General features: G+C 29.6%; 4 protein-coding genes across 4 annotated transcripts; 2 read left to right on the top strand and 2 right to left on the bottom strand.

Moving 5' to 3' along the window:
- Positions 1-778: 778 nt before the first annotated feature.
- Positions 779-3,679, bottom strand: LOC103487751 (receptor-like protein EIX2). Its single transcript, XM_008446198.3, has one exon. The coding sequence runs from the start codon at positions 3,677-3,679 to the stop codon at positions 779-781; it is 2,901 nt and encodes a 966-aa protein (XP_008444420.2).
- Positions 3,680-13,699: 10,020 nt separating this feature from the next.
- On the top strand, positions 13,700-14,721 carry LOC127144481 (protein TIFY 5A-like). Its single transcript, XM_051080522.1, has 2 exons — positions 13,700-14,035; positions 14,218-14,721. Exons 1-2 carry the CDS (start codon positions 13,899-13,901, stop codon positions 14,528-14,530), a joined length of 450 nt encoding a protein of 149 aa, XP_050936479.1. The 5' UTR covers positions 13,700-13,898; the 3' UTR covers positions 14,531-14,721.
- Positions 14,722-14,831: 110 nt separating this feature from the next.
- Positions 14,832-17,646, bottom strand: LOC103487757 (uncharacterized). The gene is made up of 8 exons (XM_008446210.3): positions 17,194-17,646; positions 16,926-16,970; positions 16,717-16,846; positions 16,433-16,502; positions 16,304-16,352; positions 15,940-16,037; positions 15,317-15,455; positions 14,832-15,095 (listed from the first exon to the last, which is right to left on the bottom strand). Exons 1-8 carry the CDS (start codon positions 17,548-17,550, stop codon positions 14,949-14,951), a joined length of 1,035 nt encoding a protein of 344 aa, XP_008444432.3. The 5' UTR covers positions 17,551-17,646; the 3' UTR covers positions 14,832-14,948.
- A 2,861-nt stretch (positions 17,647-20,507) lies between these two features.
- On the top strand, positions 20,508-21,856 carry LOC103487765 (uncharacterized). Its single transcript, XM_008446223.3, has 2 exons — positions 20,508-20,928; positions 21,322-21,856. Exons 1-2 carry the CDS (start codon positions 20,535-20,537, stop codon positions 21,615-21,617), a joined length of 690 nt encoding a protein of 229 aa, XP_008444445.2. The 5' UTR covers positions 20,508-20,534; the 3' UTR covers positions 21,618-21,856.
- The last annotated feature ends 321 nt before the right edge of the window (positions 21,857-22,177 follow it).

The following is a 22,177-nucleotide window of genomic DNA, read 5'->3' as shown; positions in this document are numbered from 1 at the left end:
CTATAGTAGTTTGTTCTATAGTTATTGAATGTTAGTTAATTAATTATTTAATTAATTAATCTTGAATCATTAGAGCTTATAATCAATAGGGTCCATTAGATTTTCTTCCTAGCTCACAATTGATTAACAAGAACTAGAGTGTTGATATAAAATAACATAATTTTAATCATTCAAAGGTAGCTCAGAAAGACATATAGTTTATGGTATGATTAATGAAAAATATAATATATGTAGATACATTATTATATAGTTAATTATGAGTATGATTCAAATTTAAACTTTATATATATGATTGGAAGAATTAATATATAAATATTAAGTTAATGTGAATATAGTCTATTACACAACAGAATCCTTAGGCCAACAGTCTTAACGAAAACTAAACACGCTTTTCTATAAATCGACCTAAACTAGACCAGAAATTCCAATTAATAATATACGGACAAAATATGATATAATTTTTCTTTATAAGTTTTTTAATCTTTTAACTTTAAATTTAGTTTAAACACTCTTAAATTAAATAACAAAAATAGAAATTATGGTATATAACATCATAAGTTTCTTAGACTTAGAACATTGAAGAAATAGACATGAGTTTTGCACGAACAATTTGGCAATGTATATTTCAATTTTACCACACGAAACGACTAGCTAATTAACCGTAAAAAGAAAAGAAAATGGTTATTTGATTCAATTGATGGACTCAGACTGATTCAAAATACAACAAAACTATTACATGAACATAAGTTAATTACAACATGTAATTTCCTCCCATCCGTTATTTCATCGTTGCCATATTCACCAATATTGCAACAGATATCTTGTCTTTCGTTTCATCCATAAACCGAAAATAAGCATGTCTCCAACTTTTCTTCAATATCAAAGTTCCAACAACTCCCCAAAATCCCAAGGCATATCCAGCCATCACAATGACACAAAACCACATTTTCTCCAATTTATCTTCTTCATGATTATCGTTACCATGAAAATTGTCACTTGGATCTTCATTTGGACATGTAACAAAAAGTGGATCTCCACAAAGATATGGATTACCTTCATAACTGGATGCATTGTTAAAGGTTGAAAGATGACCTTCTCGAGGTATGCGCCCTGAGAAATTGTTGTTGGACAAATTTAAAGCTCCTAGTGAATTTAAGTTTGCCATGTTGAGTGGGATGGATCCAGAGAGTTGATTGGATGAGAGGTCAAGGGATTCCAATGTTAATGATCTTCCAATCTCCACAGGTATAGATCCTGTTAAATTATTGTGAGACAAATTTAAGGCAAACAAGCCATTTATTGTCACTATTCCCCTTGGAATATGTCCTTGCAAGTTGTTATTGGAGAGGTCGACATTCACCATTGAATATAGTTGTAAATAAGAGTATTTCAAATTGATCGATTTCATGACTTGGCTAATGTAGCTCACATAACATATTGCGAATTCATTTTCTTCAGGGTTGCACACTATATATGTTAATTGTTCGACTTTGGTTGCAAACTTTGCCCCAATTGGTGGGATCTCTCCTTCTAGTTTGTTGTCTGCAAGAATCAAAATTTGTAAGCGAGGCAATATCCATATAGACAAAGGAATAGTGCCGTTGAACGAATTTCCTTGAAGATTCAAAATTTGCAAACTTTGAAGGCTTCTACCCATCCACGAGGGAATACTTCCAGAGAATTGGTTTCCTTGAAGATCTAAAATAGACAAGGACGTGCAACTGCTCAGAGCAACTAGTGGCTCTCCCTCAAGTTTGTTGTTTGCCAAGTTTACCAGTTTTAGTGTAGTAATATTGTCGAATGAATTAGTTGGAAAAAACCCTGAGAACTTGTTTGATGATAAATCAAAAACAGTCAAGTTTGGTGTCACCAGACAACTAGGAATTGTCCCTGATAATTCATTATTTGAAAGTCCCAAAAGCATTAAATGCCTCCATTTGCAAACAGATGGTGGCAAAGAACCATTGATATGCATGTTGTTGGAAATATAAAAGGCAAACATATTGGGAATTTGATAGCCAATGTTGTATGGGAGGGGTCCACTAATTTGATTGTTAGAAATGTCCAAATAAATAAAATTTGGAAAGCTTAGCCATGTTGGTATAGGTCCTGAAAGACTGGTGTTCGACAAAACTAAATATAAAACTAGTTCATCTTTTTGTGTTACCAACCATCGAGGAAATCCATTTGATCCAAAGCCCTTAGTTGATCTCACCGAAAAATATTGTAATTGGAAAGGAGGGACCCAATCATGTTTTATTTCAAAAGATAGATGCTCATTGCTACTCATAGCTACCATCTTCAACTGTGAGAGATTAGCAAAGTGTGTTTCTGTAATAACACCTTTGAGAGAATTCTTAGAAACGTCTAACGAATTGAGATTTCGAAGTTGTCCAAATGAGATTGGAATTCCTCCCCTAAGCCTATTATAAGAAATATCCAAGTCCTCAAGACTTGACAAATTTCCAAATGAGGAGGGAATTGGACCATAAAGTGCATTCTCTCGAAGAGAAAGAGACTTCAAGTTTTTTAGTTCTCCCAACCAACTTGGAATTGTATGCGTCCCAAATCTAATCATCCTTTCCAGATAAAGCCTTTGTAGACCATACTCTTTACAACCTGAAGATAAATTTTCATAACTTCCAAAAACATCTTCACCAACAAAATGGTTAAATGATAAATCAAGACTTTTCAGATGGCAATTGTTTCTAACCATTGAGGGAAAACCTCCTTCAATGCTACTGAACGAGTTGGATCCAAGACTCAAAGTATCAAGATTCCTAAGATTACTTAACCAAGACGGGATTGAAGAATTATATAAATTACCATTAAGGTTTAGGTATTTCAAGGAAGTCATGTTCTGAAGAATAATAGGAATTGGACCATCAAACTCATTATAAGACAAATCTAGATGTTGAAGTTTGGAAAGAAATGAAGAATTTAGTGGAGCATAAAGAAGAAGGTCGTTTTGAAGAGCACAAGAACTCAGTTTTAATGACAATAAAGAAGGAACTGTATTCAATAGTTGGATCAAATAATCTACACCCAACTTACCACTTTGAACTACTCTTACACCACTCAAGTGGAGGTATTCTAAACACAAAAGACCAGAAACCCATCTAAGGGCAAGGCCATCAATAAACAACTCTCCCAAAGGAAAATAATCTGGACCATTCAAGTTCTCCTCGTTGTTGAAATCAAGAACTAGCAATTTAGTTAGATTGCCAGGAAAAGGTTGAATTGTTCCATGAAAGTAAGTGGAAGATAGATTGAGATATGTTAGTTCTAACAACTCAGCAAAAGAATTAGGAATTTGAGTGTAGTTGAAAAAATTGCCACTTAAATCCAAGTAATTCAAATATTTCAACTCAAACAAACTAGAGTCCACACCATTGCTGAGCAAAGCAGAGGAATAGAAATACTCATAATTTCGAAGATCAAGCTTGACAACATGACCGCCATTGGCACGATCACACCCCACTCCTTCCCAACTGCAACAATCAGTTCCTTTCCAAGAACCCAACCGATTAGAAGAATCAATGAAACTTGCTTTAAGCCTAACCAAAGATTCCCTCTCTTGTTTGATGCATAATCCGGTTGATAGTTGAAGCGAATAACCAAACATTATAACAATGAAGAAAAGAGTCACAAAAGTGGTACTATTCATCATCTTCCCCATCTCTTTTACCCACAAATTGGATTTCATACTTCAATATGGTCACTATGGTCACTTTAATATATAATATCTAACGACTATGTAGAAAAAAAAAATTTTGATGCTATTTTTTCCACAATTATTAAATTGTTTGGGGTAATCTTTGACCAAAGTGAAGTGTACGTCCAACTAGATTTGTATTAATTGTGGTTTCCATCACTACCATAAGCTTGTGGGGTTTGTTGACCAAATCACAGCTACAAAAACAGTTTTGTAGATTTATTTTATTTTATTGTAATCTTATTTTGGCCTTAACTTAATAAATATTTTTCCCAACTATTAACTCCTACAACAAACCTAAGCATATTTTCATGTTCCATAGTATTTATTATTACTTCATAACATTTATAATAATAATAATAATATACAAATATATATAGTTTGGATAATATTCATACTAGTATAGTATAGTTACGTTCTTTAATTTTTATTGAGATACATCACAACGAGTGGAGGTTGATGTGATAATTAATTAATTTTTCGAAAAAAAGTACAAAATTGAAAAAGTTTTTTGGACTTCTCCTTTGTTTAGAAAAGTCAATCATATGCAAGCTAAGTTTTTGTTAACATCAAAAGTCTTTCATATACAACTTGTGGGTCATGTCGTGTCGTGAGGTTTACACTTTGATTGTGATACTACTATGCTTTGGAATTATTTTGTATTTTCCTTCAATCATATTCTAGGAATGCTCTCAGGGGCATGCACCGTCAAGAGTGGCAAAAAAGTTAACAAAATTTAAGTCTATTATCCAACCGTATTAAATTTTGTATTAATGAAAAATTTGGTCAGTCCAATCCAATTTAAATGAAAATTGAAATTGTAAAGTCAAAAATATCCTTATAATTCATTTTCAAGTATGAAATTTCATTGTTATTTGATTATCATTTAATTATCTTATATCTTTTTTTGTTAATTAGTTAATTGATTATGATGGTCATCTGATTGTTGTACTACGAATACTTTTCAATTAGTGAATAGTTTTTAATATTGCTTATCGATGAAAATTTTGAATTCCCTTGTTAAATATAAAAGATAAAGATAAAGGGAAAAAATCAAGTAAAAAAGTATAAAAGAAAAAGGAAAAAATTAACGTAGTTACTCGATAAATGTACAACCTTCAATATAGTTGTTGCTAAATTAAAATTGAAGGACACAAACTTAAGAATTTGATGGGCCAAGTGATCTCTAAGTTTTTAAATAACGACCCTATTGACTTCTAATATATATATTTCTTTCTTTTTGGCCGAGACTAAATCAACAACTTAAGATATATGAGAAGTCTCTTCCACTTATACCCTCCATCGACATAACCTCTTAAGAGGCATTCTCGAATATAACGTTTTAATTTGGTAGAGCAAATGTCTACTCTTTCTCTAAAAACCATACTTTGAAATGGCTCTCTTTACTTCTTTTTGTGATGTGGAAATCAATATTAATTGGAGAGTAAATAACATTGTAGGGGTGAGCTCGAACATAAGAGAAGACCTTCTGAACAAACTGCTTCGATATCATCCTAAACTACTGATTGATCCGAAAATTTAAACTAATGAGTGAAAGCAATTTTATAGATCAATTTCGGCCTTGAGTCCTTTTCTCATAGCTAGGAGAAAAAACTAATAAAAAATACATTAAAACCTCCATATGTAAGATTGAATTTTGGTTGGGAACTACTAAAAAAGTTGTTAGGTAAAGTTAGGTAACCATTTTATGGTAGAAGTTAATTTCATGCAATTAATGAATAAGGGCAGAAAAGTCATTTTCCTTCAAAGGAATTCCAATATTATTGTTGTTATTATTATTATTAAGGAAAAAAAATATTGATTCTAAACATATATATACACATACCCAAGACATATAATGTATAGATTTTAGAAGTTCAAAATCATTGTTGTGCATCTCTATATTAACATGCAATTAAGTTGAGTTTCCAAAATAACTATGGAAAACCGTAATTTGAATGTTAGTTTTCATCAATATAACCCTAATACTAAAATATTTACGTTTGATGTAATAAAATAAAAAACACATGAAGTCATCTATTTTTTAAATATTTTAGGTTTGTTCTTCCATTCTTTTTTTCTTCTGTAATTTTTCTTTCATTCTTTCGTCTTTTTATCTTCTTGTGTAGTTTTTCTTTTCTTTTTTTTTTCAAATTGTTATTTGGTTCAATATCGTGTATTAAATATTATCTATTCTGTTTTTTCAAACACTTATTTGGTTGTCCATGGCCAGATATAAAAGATCGTAAAAATGGTTGGGATACTAGATAGTCAAATCTAAACAATCGTATACAAATAATCTTTAAAATAATCGTTTTAGATTATCGTGTACCAAATTTGAATGACTGTGTACTAAAAAATCTTGAGCAAAAAATCATTTAGATTTGGCTACCTAATAAAATTTGAACAATCTTGTACCAAAAAATTCAAATTTAAACGATTATGTACAAAGAATCTTTAAAAAGAAAATCGTTTAGATTTGGCTACCAAATTTAAACATCAAATCTAAACGACGATGAACAAGCCAAATCTAAAAGATTCGTTGACAAGAATCTTGAGAAAAAATTCGTTTAGATTTGGATCATAAAGAATAGCTAAATATATACGATCGTTTATCAAATATATTCTGCCCGTTGGGTGCCAATTAATCACGGAGTATTTTTTTGGTATTTTTCATTGTTGGCCCGTGAACTTTTTCATTTTCAAAATTATTCTACAGTGTAAGTATTTTGTCGTTTTCTTATATTTTTATATTTTTAAAGAATCCCTAATTTTAAAATAATTCATTAAAAAAACAAAAAACAAAAAGAACAAAATGGTAGAAAATAAATTGAATTTTCATAACATAAAAGTATAGTCAAAGAGTGTTGAGAGAAACAAAATCCACAAAAAGTAAAATTTCACGTTTTTGATAAGAAAGGATAGAGATTTTCAAATTTTTGTAAATTTATGATTGTTTTTCAATGTCACAAATTTATTACAATTATTTAAAACATTAAAGAGGCTTTGTCTTTTTCTTTTCTTTTTCCCTAAAAATCTAAACATCAATAACTTTTTAGTATTAGGGGTTGTTAGTATACATATTGTTTGATCTAATCTTGTGGTGGAGATTACATATTTATTTATGTTCAGTTTAGTTTTTTCTTTATATATTGTGTTTAAAATTTTTATTTTGTTTCATATTTAGGTATGAGTGTTAGAATTAGTAGACTTAGCCCATCGAAAGATTTACCTTAAATATTCTTTCTTTTTATTTCTTTGTATTTTTTTCTATTTATTCCCTTTCGTACCTATTGTATTATTATCAGAGTATAATAAAAAGAAAAATATTGTCGTTTTTCTTTCGGTGCTTGGATCTTCATGTAAATTTGTGTGTTCTTTGTCTCTATTTTCAATAATGAGAGCTAATAATTTTAATATGTTAAATTAAATCGACTAGGCAAAATAATGGTAGGTTAGTATAGTTGGGAAATTTGGTGTTAAAGATGTTGGACAAAGGGTCTTCCTAGAGACAATATATAGGGAAAAAAAAGGTAAAATACAAAAGGTTAGGGAGAACTAATTTAATTTGTAACTTAGATGGAAAAATACATTCCATTTTTTAAGTATAAACAATAGTAAGTTTTTAGTTTGGAAAAAAATTAAATATGCAAGATGAAAAAAAAAATTGTGGGAACAAACTAAAAATGTATCTTAATTAATCATCACCCTATGATCTTATGGTAAAAGTTTTTCTTTTCTTTTTTTTTTTATTTAAACTAGTTCTAATAAATCTTATTTTATCAGGTATCTTTTTCTTAATTTTGAGTTCACATTCCACATTTACATAATTACTTTTGAATATATGTATAATCAAATATTGAAGTTTTCAAATCATTTATAAGAAAATGTAAATATGATAGTGCAATGAATTTTATTTAAAAATTGTAACATGAACAATGTTTTAAGAAAGAACGTATTTATTAAATGTTAATTTAGTTTAAAATAATCTAATTAGAGAGAAATTATTCTTGCCCTATATTTTTAGGAAGTTAGTAGAAAATTTCAATTCTCTTGGTAACGTCTAATGTTATAGTTATAATCAGTTTAGGTCATGTTTTACCAATCCATATTAAAACTTGGAGGAAGATCATAATAGAATTACATTAATAGATCAATCGTAACGGGCCGCAATCGTTGATTGTTTATGTTCACATTTACGTATATATATTTATAAATTCTATCACATTTACAATCATTGTTACCTTTATCTTTTATTTCTTAAGGTCAAATCGTAATCGTAACAACGAAAGTGTTAAATTTTCATAATTCTTTTTTAAACGATCATAATAATGATAATTGTAACAATAATTATAAAGATAAGAATAATGATATGATATAACTTTCATGCACAATTGGACATAGAGCACACTCATTACCTCGTCTCAATTTGCTTGTGTCTTTGTTTACAGATTTAATTTGGGAGCGAGCCTCATGTAGCAATGCAAACATAGAACAGGAGTAAAATAAAAAGAGACCACACTTTAAGTTTACAGATTTAAGTGTCATTTATTTCCTTTTATTTTATTTTTTTTTACCAACATCATGTAAACCTTTTACCAATCTAAGTTCAAAATTTACGTAAGATTAAAAATGCTACAACATAAGAGACTAAATTGACAGAGCAAATAACCAAAGAACAAGAGACCATATAGTAGTAGTAGTAAAATTTAATGTGTGGAAAAATAAAATCACCTATCGTATTGTTCTTTTTTGAAAGAAAAAAAACTAAAATTTAACGTATAGAATTGAACTTGAATTTACATGTAGATTTATGGTGGTCTTTACCATTACTTGATGTTCTAATCTATTTTAAAAAGAATATATTTTACTTAAAAGTTTTGAAATAGCGATTTATCCTCGAGAGTCCAGAGAATCTCTATAAGTTAGCTTTTGAATCCTTGAAAGTTTCCGACACCCAAAAACTTAACTTTAAAGTGAAGAACACCTCAATACTGTTTTGGGCATATTATAGACTTTGGGCTTTGATGGCTTTTGGACCAAGTAAGTTGGACTAATTAGGATCTTGTTGACCTTACACCAAATTAGCTTTTTTTTCTTTCTTTTTTTCTTTTTTGGAATCGAAGTCTCAATATATCACGATCTAAACATGTTTAGTTTAATTTTATGCTTATTTTATGGAAGGGTAAAGATTATCGCACCATATGTGAATTTGTAATTAGTTTCAAAATTATTTAATAATAATATCACCAAGGAGTAAAAATTTTCATTCAATTTAAATAAAAAAAAAATATATTAAATAATTCGATTACAAGTTTTGTAAATTTCAACATTGAAATGTGTGTTTAATGTGCTATTTTATAGTAAAAGTAAAGGAAGAAGACGAGAATATTCTCACAAAAGAATTCCACTTCAAACAATCGCCTTAGTATATCAAAGGAGTAGTAATTAACCTTTGCTTATAAGGGCTTATAAATTAAATTGTCTCCTTTTCTACCTAATAGTTGTGTTTTTGACATTGAAATAAATATTAAATTAAATTAACCATTTCTTTTTTTAAAATGTAATTAATCAAAATTAATTACTTCAAAATAGTTTGACTTTATATACTCATCTTCAATTTATACGATATATTCTACCTTTCAAAAGAGAGGTTATAATCTCTCTATCTTTATTATCATCGTGCAAACAAAAAAAAAAAATCATAAAAAGTTTAAATTTGAAAAAAGAAAATTAAAAAAAGCCCCATGGTAAAATAAATTTATTGGGCATATGTGGCACCTAAGTTTTTATCATTAGATTAATGATGAAATCTAATTAGGGGTTTTGAACAAGATGTAAAAGAACAATGGGCTAAATTACCTCTCATTCAAGATCAACAAACTTCTTCTACCAAACATAATGGCTCCATAAACTTCCCATCTACGCCCACCTACTCCTCTAATTTGATCTCCTTCTCCCAACTTACCTGCTTTAGGGAATACTCCAACTTGTAAGGTATTAACAGTGGAGCCAAAATTTTATGTAGAACACAAATTCATATAAAATTATGTCGAATTAATATTCAAATCATTTAATATATAGCCAAAATGACCATAGCTCATTAACATATGAGCAGGTTAACCAAAATATTTATTGTTTTAATCTTATATCTCTTGCTTGAATTATAAAAAGAAAAGGTCAAAGTGCAAAAACCACCTCTAAAGTAGGATGGTAGTTGCAAATTATATTCTTATGCTTTTAAAATTAAAAATTGAGCCTTCAAACTTATCTAAAATAAAAAATTGAACTCTCAAACTTATCCAAAATTAAAAATTCGACTACAAAGCGCACATAATTTTATATTATTATATTGATTTACTTGAGAATTCAATTGTTATCATTTGTGGGCTCAATTTTTACGATTATTGTAAGGTTGAAGATTGAATGTTAACATTTTTTAAAGTTTGTGGGCTCGATTATTTCTATTAAAATATAATTGACTTTATCAAAATATAAAAAATGTTTATTTTTAAAGTATAGATATATTTTTTAAAATATTGTATTTTCCAAATTCCTTTTGTAGACCCACAAGTGCAAGGAGATTTTTCCAAAAGTGGATTTTTAAATGTGTTAAAAGCTAGACTTTAACCAATAATCTACCGATTAGCCATGTGCCCCCGTATGGTTGGACCAAACCCCTAATTTGAGTTTTAAGGAGGCATGTGTCTCCGTAGATATTATATAGATTTACCGATGACTTTATTGTCTTAGTTAGTACAAAAAGTGTATAGTTTAGTTAAACACGTAAAAAAAAGTGTTAGAGATTTACTTTGGAATATATTTACTTCCTTCTTTTGTTGATGGGCTATTGAATGAAACATGAAACTATTTATAGCGTCTTACGTCTGTAGTTACATGTATATTAACGATGTTGGGATAGTTGTAGCAAAGGAATATCAGTATTAAGACTAACTCTCTAGTATGATTCTTTTGACTTGACTAATTATGTACGAATGTGTTGTTCTCATATAATCTCTTGATTTTTCTAGGAATTTAACATATCCATGGCCCACAAGACTAACCCCTCAAACAAAACAAATATTAATTTTGTTTTTAGTTTTGTTAGAACACTCAAATTTAAATTTTTCACTACGTATTAAAACTAGTTAATATGTTATCCACATGAGAGGAAGTTGTTTGTCCAACGTTAGAATATTAAAAGGTCGAATAAAAAAAGTATAACGTGAGAGTTTGTTTTAGAATAGAGATTTCCATTGCACAATGGTACTAAAATTTAAAAACTAAAAATGATCTTGTTTTGATTAGTTTGTTACGATCATACGGAGGGAAAGGAAGTTTGTTAATGGGTAGTTCAAATTGTTTATTAATTGAGAAGTTAAATTGAATGTGTGACAAATTAATTTGTTAATTGATTTTATTTGATGATAGGAGAATTTGAAATAGATGAAGTGTAAGGGTAAATTTAAAAAGTAAAGAATGCAATTAGGGGTAGGAAATTTGATATAATTGGATTTAGGGTTGGAAAGAATTGAATTTGTATTTGTAATTCAAAATTTAATGGCATTGAGAAGACCCATAAGAAGAGGTGGAGAAATGTCGAATTGTCGGCTCACAAAATTAGTTGGAGTTTGAACCCAACGCCGAACGCCGAACGCCGAACCCACTCCCTTCGGTTTTTTAGTTTCATTTCCACGTGCTCTCTTACTTTCACCACGTGAAACTAATTTCACTATATTATATTATATATAAAGAAAAACACAAACAAACCAACAAAACACAACACTTTCTTCGGTTCTTTTTTTTTTTTCTTTATTTTTTCTTCTTCTTTAAATTTGGTAAATGGACGATTTAATTCTTAAATTCATGATTTAGTTATTCTATTCTCAACGTGACTATTCATACATTTTGACCCATGAACTTTTTTCAGTTTGTTATGGATAATTATGAACCGGTAAAAGGATGAAGAAAAAGTAAAATAAAGAGAGTTATCTAATCTTAAAGAGCAGATCTAAGAATAGGCGAGAAGCATGTCCATGACCCATTTCTAACAAAATAGGGATCAAAAAGGATAATTAGGTCAAAATTCAATTAGACCGTCTTGCCCTTGAAGGTTGAAGCCAAGGCTAATTGAACCTTTGCAACCCACCGATACTCCTCAGCCTTATCAGTGTAGCTCAAATCTAATACTAGGTGTTCGATTTCTAAATAAAAAAGGAAAGTAGATTCAAATCTAAAATAGACCATAATCCCATTATAAATAGGGTTTGACAACCTTACAAAATGTAAACTCAAACTTCTCCATAAAAATTACATATTCCTGATAAGCTACGAAGTGTTTATGACAAACACCACATACCGATATGTGTTATCTTTTAATTTGTCTTGCAATTCAATTCTTCTCCAAATTATAAACTTATGGTTGGTACGAGACGTGAAAGTCAAGTGACTTCTCTTGGTTGAATTTATAACATCAACATAGTTGACAACAATTTATTCTATATTATCAATAGAATTATATTAAAATTTCACTCAAAAGCCTTTACACCCATAGGTATCGAAAACCAAGTGAAAATCAAATTTGCTATAAACTATAAAAACTATTAAACCCAAAAAAGAAAAAGTGTGTGGGTGTGATATTAGAATATTAAAAACTTCAAGGTAGGGGCATTATTCAACTTTTCAAATATATATTCCAAACCAAGGTGTTTTTTCTAATATTAATTTAACTTTATATATATATATATATAATAGACAATAATATAAAAATAAAAAAAGGTTGGAAATTAGAGAATTGTTTAGGGCAAAAGATATAGAGAGGTGGAGATGTGGATGTGGACGGAGGTATCATTGTCAAATGCAAATATATTTTGGTACAGCCTCCCCTCCCTTTTCCACTCTCACCTTTTACAACTCTTCTTTACTTTTCTATTTTAATCATTTTCTTTTAAATCAACCTTTTATTTTCTCTTTATTATTATTATTTTATCATATATACTTTTTATTTCAAAATAAAAATGTGATCTTATTTACGAATAATAATCTATCAATGATAGAAGTAAAATTTGTTTAGTTGATTGATTATGACATATTTTATTATATTTACAATTTTTTTAAAAAATACTTTTATATATGTTAAAATATTGTATCCAATTACTATATTTTGGTTTTTTGTTTTTTTTTTATCTAAAGTTTCAAACCTCTAAGTTAAGTATTTTTCTCATGAGTTAAATAAAAAATGCTTCAAATAGTGAATTTGTTTGGAATGATATTGTTATGAAAGAGAAAGAAAAATGGAAAAAATGCCTTATAAAAAGATGTTCAACCTAACTAATTAATCTCTATGGTGGTTGTGTTGTAAGTGATGAAATTCAATAACCTAAATTAGGTGACAAAAAGGACTATGAATTTCAAATTTCATTTTAATTAGGGTAAAATTTGAAATGTTCAATTGATGCTAATTTAAGCTTGGTTAATTAATAATTATTTGGTTTTCTTCTAAATATTAAGTTACTAATTAATCACTACTTTCCACCAATAAATTTTTTTAAAAAAACATAAAGTAAGCTCTTTTGAAAATCATAAAATTTGACCAGAATTAAGTAACATGTTATTATAATCTAAATAACCTAATTAGTTAGTGTAATAAAAATATTTGAAACTAAATTTAGGGTGGGGGGTTGATAAATAGTAGAATATTATTATATTAAGAGAGCATTAAAGAAGATATTAACACGTGGGACTTGACCCCTAAAAAGAAGGTTTAAAAGAAATTCAAACTTTACTACCAACCACTAAAAATCGGGAGAGGATACACAAAATCTTGCCGACTTAACCACGTGATTCAAATCAATATCAAAATAATAATAATAATAATAAAAAGATAAATTTAGAGCTCATAATCAAAATCAATGACGGCGGATTGTCTTCCTCCTTAATTTGGTGTCCTCTTCATTAAACATTTCAAACGTGTTTTTATTTCCTTTTTTTTTTCTTTTTTTTCTTTTTTTCCTTCTACACGCATACATATAAATAACCATTCATTCTTCGCCGGATTCTTCCATTTCCATCCGCAATATCCAATTACTCTCCTGCCAAATCTCTTTCTTCTTTCTCTTTTTGTTTTCTTTTTCTTCTTTTTTCATCTGGGTCTCTCGATCTTCTTCAAATTTGCTCTGTTTTAATGGCGGTTCTCCCCATTTCCATGGACCAAAATTGCAACTTGGAACTTCGTCTTTCTCCTTCTTCTTCTACGTTTCTCTCTGATCGTGATTCCGGCGACCACCCTCACCACAGCCACCCTCGTCTCCACCAGTTCTTGTAAGTCCCTTCCTCCTCCTAGTCCTCGCCCTCTTTTTTCTATTTTGCTATATATATATATATATATATATATATATATATATATATATATATATATATATATATATATATATATATATATATATATATATTTTGGGTGAAAGAAAGAAGGTATTTATTTTGGATTTGTTTTTTAATGGCAGGGATGATGAATGTAACAAAAATTCTCAGCAGCAGATGACCATTTTCTATAATGGTAGAGTTTGTGTTGCGGATTTTACAGAGGATCAGGCTAAAGCTATAATAATGCTTGCATCAAGACACGTCGAGGAGAGATCGACAATTCCTCAACAGAAATTGAAACCTCGATCTACGTCGCCGGAGCAGTGTCATCGCGAAGCTGTTTCTGGTTCTGGTTCCGGTTCCGGTTCTGGGCTCTCTATGAAGCGATCTTTGCAGAGGTTTTTACAGAAAAGGAAGAACAGGATTCAATCTGCTTCACCTTACAATTATTAACCATCCACTGATCCACTTTCTTCTTTTTCTTTTTCCTTTTATTATTTTTCTGAGATCTGATTGATATATGTAGCAACATTTAGACTTTTGCTTTGTAAAGAACTTACTTTTCTGCAGCTTCTTCAATGAAAATTTTGAAAGATCAAAAAGAGAAAAAGGAAAAAAAAAAAAAAAAAAAAACTCTTTTTTTTTTTTATGTCTGGGTTGTTTGGATCTCGCCACATTTAACTCTTGTTTTTCCCTCCCCACCTTTAAACACGAAGATCTAGAACTTGAATGCTTTTCAAACGGAGCTGGTACATAGGAAAATGAAAATATTGATATTATTTTGAACAAAAATGGAAATTTCGTTCTCGAAAAGGGGAAAAAGAGAAGATGAATGTTGATAACAAAATTGGGGTTATGAACATATGATGTTTTATGATCCTAAACAATCAAGCCACGTTAAGATAGCTTGTGCACCTTTTTGCCAAGAACAATCCAACATCATGTCATGAGCGACTCCTTGTACGCAGATTGGTGTCACATTGTAAAATCTGCCTGTTTCATTCAATCCTTCACCATCCTACACAATAAGAAACAATTTCCATCCATTACAAAAGGGGGTTTGAATTTAAATTTATCAATTAAGGATTTGGTCTTAAGAATTATGCTTGAAATTAACACCTAAAAACCAAAAACAAAATCGTTATTAGGTAAAGGAGAAATTGATACAAACCAGGTCATGGAAGATGAGTAAACATGGAAATAATTGAATGAATGAATATGTTAAACATTGAAATTTACCACAATGAAATCATCACTTGCACCAAGCACTAGTACTTCAATGCAAGATTTGGGAAGAGAAGGTACTGGAAGAGATGCATTCAATTTCCTCAGATCAAATAATGGCATCCTTGAGCTTTCTTTCATCAGCTCTTGATATCTGAAAGAGAAGGTTTTGGGAAGAACAATAGTATAATGTTTATTTCATTAGATAATGAAGGGATTTTAGAGTTCTGAAGCAGAAAAACTCCAAATACAACTTGCAAAAAAAATTCAAACAACTTGCTGTAACTCCATATCGAACACATGAAATGTGCAAGTCATAGACTAACATTCAGACTGGGAATACACATACTTCCTCGTGCTCTCTGTCCTTTCCACCTAAACGTAGTAATCATAGCATTCATTGAACTAAATGGTATTTCCATTTTACTTCAACACTCTTCTCCCTTTTCTTAGTGAATAAGGAATCCCTTGCTTTCTTACAATAGTTCATTTGCTTTTTTTTTTTTCTTTTTGTCCAACTAAGCTAACAAATTTCCATATCAATAAGGCCATCAAATTTCCAATGCTATTATGGACTGGAAAACATAACAATGAACACAACAACTAAATTAGTTTGAGCCATTTCAAACTATACAAACCGCAAAACAAGATGATCCTCCATTGTCGCAGAGAAAAATGTCTCCTTGCAAAGAGAAAGAGATGTTTGAAAAGCCTTTGCTGCCAAACTGAGTGTCACCTACTCAAAGTGAAACAAGATAGCCATGAATCGCTAAAATATATGGTAACACGTTAGAATGTTTAAGATTTAGTAAAAATATGTCACGTTCACTGATGTTTTTTGTGGAATGCCTTAATTAAACAAATATGAACGGGAAAATAGAAGTCACCACCAAAGGAATGTGCCTACTTATGATATACCAAATAAACAGTCTATATACTTATAAAAATGGATGCACAAGCCACCCAGCACTAGCTATTATTCTCAATTTCACAATCAAGTACCTTAAATGCAGCAATGGGTTTTGTAAAGAGATAGCGTCGTACGAGTCCACTAAAGAAGGAAAAAACATTCTGAATTAGTTTGATCATTTCCATGAACAAACAATTTTGAACTGAGCAGCATGGATTTACCTGTTGCCGGAGGGAGGCACAGAACAGATAAGAACAGCTCCAGTAAGCCTTGGGAACAATCCTTCTGTATCTATATCATACATAGGAATGAAATCTCAAATCAGGATGCAATGGATTCTTAGGATAAGATATAAAATATACATGTGAAAGATTTGACCTCGTTACCTAAAACCATATAATTCCAACCGGAGATTGATAAAATCTCCACATTTTAGAAACCTATTGAATTGTGAATTATCCCAATTTAGAACTTGGTCAACAAGAGATTGATGAAAATGAGCTACCTGAAAAATGGCCATGATTGCTGTTTGCTATGTAATACTGTACAATAAGACCTCCAAACGAGTGTCCAAGCAAAACTGGTGGTATTGCAAAACTTGTACGAATGAAGTCAGCAATATCACTCGCATGTGTCTACTACAAGATTTGGAACGAACAATAAATAAGACGACCACAAATACGTCCAAATAACAGAGAAACTACGCTAAATTACCTGGAGAGTGCCAGCAACAGATGCAGATGGTGAATCACTTTCACCCTGAGAATCCATATCAAGTAAGAACTAGGAATCTTAACTAACATTGAAATGAAAATGGTTTGAGTAAAGAAATTTAAAAATAGAATCATCAATTAAGCATGAAATGAGAAAGAAATCCAAACCCAATTGTCAGAAATGCTAATCAAATCCCTAAATATCTCCTCATAAAGAAAGGCAATATTAGGGGGGGGGGGGGGGGGGGGGGGAAGAGAGGGAGACCCACCTGACCCAACAAGCTAATGGCATAGCAATCGAACCCAGAAGCGGAAAAGAATGGGAGCCAGTGTTCTGCCCAAGACCAAGCAGCATGGTAGCTTCCATGGAGAAAGAGGAGAGGAGGGCGTTGTAGAATTGAAGGGATTGATTGGGATGATTTGGGAGAACCCTTTTGCACAATAACCTCCATTTGAAGACCAGAGGGGAGTTGGTGGAAAATGCGGTTCTGTTCGTCCTTCAGCTTGAATGGAACTCGCATTTTCTGGGGTCTAATGAGCTCGGCATTAGGGGTGAAGGAGGATTTTGGAGTGGGAATTTTGGGTCGGAAGAGGGAAATGGGATGGATAGAGGGAAGAACAGCCATGAATTGGAAAATTTTGTTCCTTCAAGACGAAGTGCTGTTGCAGTTGGGATCTTTAAAAGGGCTTTGGGAAGGGTTTTCGAAGTTAAAAAGATTTTTATATGATGTTTGGTAATCAATTCCGTTTTCTAATTCTTAAATAGAAAAAAACATAAACATAAATTTGTTTCATAATCATTAGCTTAATTTTTTAGTTTAAACATAATTAAATATATATTGAATTCATTAAAAATGTAAAAAAGTAATTATAAAACACTAAAATTATCAAATACACATCAATTTTCTTGTAAAATTAATAACTATAGTACAACAACTTTTATTAATCATATCCGGTTAAAATTTGAATTAAAATATTATTTGGGGATTTGGACTACATAGAAAAATCTTTTACTAAAATCGAACCCTCGTCTCCTCTACTTTTGTATTGCAAACATAGTAAAAAAAAAAGAAAAGTTCAATAAAATTGAGTTTATCTTTAATCATGTTAATTTATTCTTTTAAATTCCAAAATTACTCTTACTTCGTATGTACTCTTCCCTTTTCGCAACATATTGCAAAAACCAAGCTTGTTAAGTTGAAAAAAATTTGAAATCAAGCTTTCCAATTCGATTCCATTTAATTTGTTTGTTTCCCATTCATGTTCCTTTCGATTTTCTTTTTTTCTATTTCAATTTCTAAAATCCCAAATTCTATTTCTAAATGGAAATAAAGAGACAAAAATAAATAGAGAGATTGATGACTAAACATGGCTACTGCAGCAAGTAAAGCAACGGTGAAGAATGGAGGCAATAAGCTAGCAACATTTCCGATATATATTGTTTGGGATATAGAACTCATCATAAATAAATATACGATAGTGATTAGATAACACAATTAATATCAAACAGAAATTAGAAAAGTCAAAAAATAAAAACTAATCACATGACCATCAAAAGACAATCAAACAATATAAAAAATTACTGTGAAAAAAAAAGTAATTAATCAAATGACTATACGTAAATAAATTTGAAAAAGATAGAAGGTAATCAAATGACTTTCTCAAGGTGCTTAATTAAAATTAAAAAAAAATAAGTAGAAGACTATCATAGGAATATAATCAAATGACTATCTCGTAAGACTAACTAAAATTGAAAAAAACGGAAGGTAATCAAATTAAATAATGGTCTCATAAGGCTAAATAAAATTGAAAAAAATTAAAAAGTAGAAGATATCAATCAAAATATAGTCAAATGACTAACTCATTGTTTTCTTGTTGTAGTTAGAGCTTCCTATAAATGACAATTGGACAATCGACAATGCTGTGTATATTATAAAATATAGATGATAATTAGAAATTACTTAGTAATTGGAAAAAAAATATAAGACAATCAAATGACAATCGTAATGTAATAAAAAAAATCATTACCAATTGACAGAAAAATGGAAGGTAATCGTATGACAATTTGATTGTAATAAAAAAAAACTACTAACAAAAGCGGAAAGGTAATGAGATTATAATCAGAAACTAATCAGTAATTATAAAAAAAAAAAAAAAAAAAGTAAGGTTCATGAAATAGCAATTTGCATTATTTTGTAATTAAATAACAATTAATATTAAATTAAATATTAATGAGATGGTAGCAGTCGACATCATTGATAATTAGTGGTAATCAAATGACAATTTGATAACAATTAGACGGTAATCAAATACAGTTCTATTTTTTTAACTATCAGGGTATTTTAATCAACTAACAGTTTCAATTGGACTAAGCTTGTTAATTAATTTGTCATTTATGCAAAGCAACGAGATGAAAAGATGAACTCTAATTATAATTTATTTATAGATAACGTAACAAAATACTTTTCTCTCACACATTTGGTTATTAGATTCTATTTAAATTTTAAAGCTATTTTAACATATAAATATATTAATCAAATTAAAATTAATATAGCAAAACGAACCTAAATATTTACAAAATATAACAAAATTTCAAATCTTATCAATAACGACTATTCTTACCCTTCTCTCGCTATTTATCATTTATAGAATCTAAAATTTTGTTATATTTGTAGATATTTTCAATACTTTTTTTATTTCAAATAATTTTCATTAAAATTATATTAATTTTAATATGATAAAAAAAATATAACAATCTTAATTAACATGGGTATATCGTTAAATACAATATACCATGTCTAAAAGAGTTTTTAGGCTAATCTAGAGAAGTTGTTAACTTTCGTATTTTGTGTCAATAGTATTTTTTTTGAGGTGCATCACGTCAAGTTACAAACATTTATTGACGTTTTAAGATCCGTAATGTAATTATGAATTAATTAAGGTTAGTTGTAAAGCTCTAAATGAAGTCTTTTTTAATGAGCTTTTGTCATGAACATGAAAAAAAAAAAAAAAAAAACTTTGTGATTAAAAGAAAGATGAAATAAATGTATTTTAATAAGGAAAAATGGGGATAGATATTTAATCCCTCATTTCATCTCTTGTTAAGGAAAATAATAAATAAATGTATTCAGTAAAGTTGAAAAACTATTAAAGCTTCCACTAGTGAAAGCAAAGCTAAATTAATTAAATTAAATTGAATCAAAGAAGAAAAACTGTACCCAAAAAGACATATACTTTCAAATTTTCAAAATATACATTTTATTTTAATTCATTTCAATACATAAACTTTTAAAACTTTTATTTTTACTTTCAATTTGGATTCATAATAAATTTTATCTTTTAAAATTATATAAAAATAAATTAGAAGAAACGAAAATAATCCCATCAATCATAACAAACAAAAACGAAAGTTTAAAAAAACACATATTATAATTAACACAAAATGAATTAAGGTTTAAAGTAGTAACAAAATTTTTTAAAAAAAAAAAAAAAAAAGAAAGAAAAGGAAAAGGAAAAAGTAAACCAAATCCGCCCTATAAAATGGAGTGTTTTGGCAATTCAAAACTACCACCAACTAATTTTTCAAAAGCCCAAAACAAAGTTCTTCATTATGAGAGAATTTTCAGCACCAAAATCAGTAGTAATGAACATAAAATTACCCAAAAAGTTTCTCCATTTATTTGCAAAGGCAGCTTTGTTTCTTATCTTCTTCTTCTTCTTCTTCTTCTTCGTTTACTTCTCTCTTTCTTCTGATTTCTTCAACCATACCAACTTCTGGTTTTTCCTTTCCAACACTCTCATTTTCATCATTGCCCTCGATTCCGGCGCCTTCTCTTCGCCTTCTAGCTTCATCCCCGCCGCAAAACCCAACCCAACCTCTCCACAACATAACTTTAATAACACTATAGTCGTTAATGAACTTCCTAATTCACCCATACCAGCTCAGAAGGAAGAAGAAGAAGAAGAAGAAGAAGAAGAAGAAATAACAATCCCACTTACCACAGGTAAAGTTCACATAAAGAGTCTTCTCTTCTCTCTATTTTTTAGTTTTTGTAAGTAAGAGTCGCGAGTCGATAGATTTATCTATCCAAACAAACAAATAAATAACTAAACGAAATTATTTTTAAGTATTAGTTTAGTAACTTATCGTACTCTCCGACAATTAACATATAGTTCGTATCTCGAGTTTGAAAAGTTGGAATTTCTGCTAGAAGTTTTGGGAGTATGATAGAGATCAATGTTTTTTGGTGGAGGTAAACCCACTAAAGACATTTTCCTTTTATATTCTCTAAAAATTCTTTTCTTTTAGAAAGGCATCCCATAATTCCATTTCTTTCACATTAGATAATGCTCTAAGCTTATCAATTAATGTTGATCTTGTGTTTCGATTATTTCAGAAATTTCAATTCCTCCTAAATTTAATAATCCAATTAAACCTTACCAACGAAGCAAGTCAGAGAAAGATATCAAACGGATGGCAGGGAAGGCGAAAAAGATTACGATGAAGAGATCAAAGACAATGATAAGACAGGACGCGACATCGACAAAAGAGAAAGAAGAAGAAGAAGAAGAAGAAGAAGAAGAAAAGAACGAGTTTACAAAAATGACAGATGAAGAATTAAATAGAAGAGTCGAAGAATTTATCGAAAGATTCAATAGACAAATAAGACTCCAACAAATAAATGAACACTAGGATAGCTTTTGATTTAGTTTAACTTTTTTGTTTTGTCTTTAGTTAGTGTGTGTGTTGTGATCTTGACCTTCCTCACTTGTCCCTTTCCAAATAGCTATAAGTGTTTTCTTTTTCTTTCTTTTAATGGTGATAACTGATACTCCCTTTTCATGTATGGAGCTGCTGTCTTTATCCACCACAATCCATATATATATATATATATATATATATATGTATGAATTTATCATTATTATTCTCCCTTCTCATTGTGTTTGTTTGATTTTCTTTATAGGTCTTTTAAATTGATCCATGACAGATCTTCCTTTCTAATTATTTATCATTATATATAAACAATGTTTGTTTACCTTTTGTTAAACCTATTTAGGAAAATAATATAATGCCAAAAAAAGCCATATTAGTTTTATCTATAGGCTTTAAGTTTAACTTTGATTTAGAACATATAGGTCCACTTTAACAATATTGATTCAAATTTATATCCTTTGTTGTTATTGGTTGAACTAAATAACCTTTCAAAAATAATAATAATAATAATAAAAACTAAAAAACCTTTAAAATACACG

Source organism: Cucumis melo, chromosome 12 (assembly GCF_025177605.1).
Source record: "Cucumis melo cultivar AY chromosome 12, USDA_Cmelo_AY_1.0, whole genome shotgun sequence".
Lineage (NCBI taxonomy): Eukaryota > Viridiplantae > Streptophyta > Magnoliopsida > Cucurbitales > Cucurbitaceae > Cucumis > Cucumis melo.
This window is presented reverse-complemented; position numbering and strand designations above follow the sequence as displayed.

Coding starts and splice junctions, on each gene's coding strand:
- LOC127144481 (XM_051080522.1), top strand. CDS start 13,899: ATGGCGGTTCTCCCCATTTCCATGGACCAAAATTGCAACTTGGAACTT. Junction 14,036..14,217: donor CCTCGTCTCCACCAGTTCTT/GTAAGTCCCTTC, acceptor TTTTAATGGCAG/GGATGATGAATGTAACAAAA.
- LOC103487757 (XM_008446210.3), bottom strand. CDS start 17,550: ATGGCTGTTCTTCCCTCTATCCATCCCATTTCCCTCTTCCGACCCAAA. Junction 16,971..17,193: donor CCATTAGCTTGTTGGGTCAG/GTGGGTCTCCCT, acceptor ATGGATTCTCAG/GGTGAAAGTGATTCACCATC. Junction 15,096..15,316: donor CAAGTGATGATTTCATTGTG/GTAAATTTCAAT, acceptor CTTATTGTGTAG/GATGGTGAAGGATTGAATGA.
- LOC103487751 (XM_008446198.3), bottom strand. CDS start 3,679: ATGGGGAAGATGATGAATAGTACCACTTTTGTGACTCTTTTCTTCATT.
- LOC103487765 (XM_008446223.3), top strand. CDS start 20,535: ATGAGAGAATTTTCAGCACCAAAATCAGTAGTAATGAACATAAAATTA. Junction 20,929..21,321: donor AACAATCCCACTTACCACAG/GTAAAGTTCACA, acceptor CGATTATTTCAG/AAATTTCAATTCCTCCTAAA.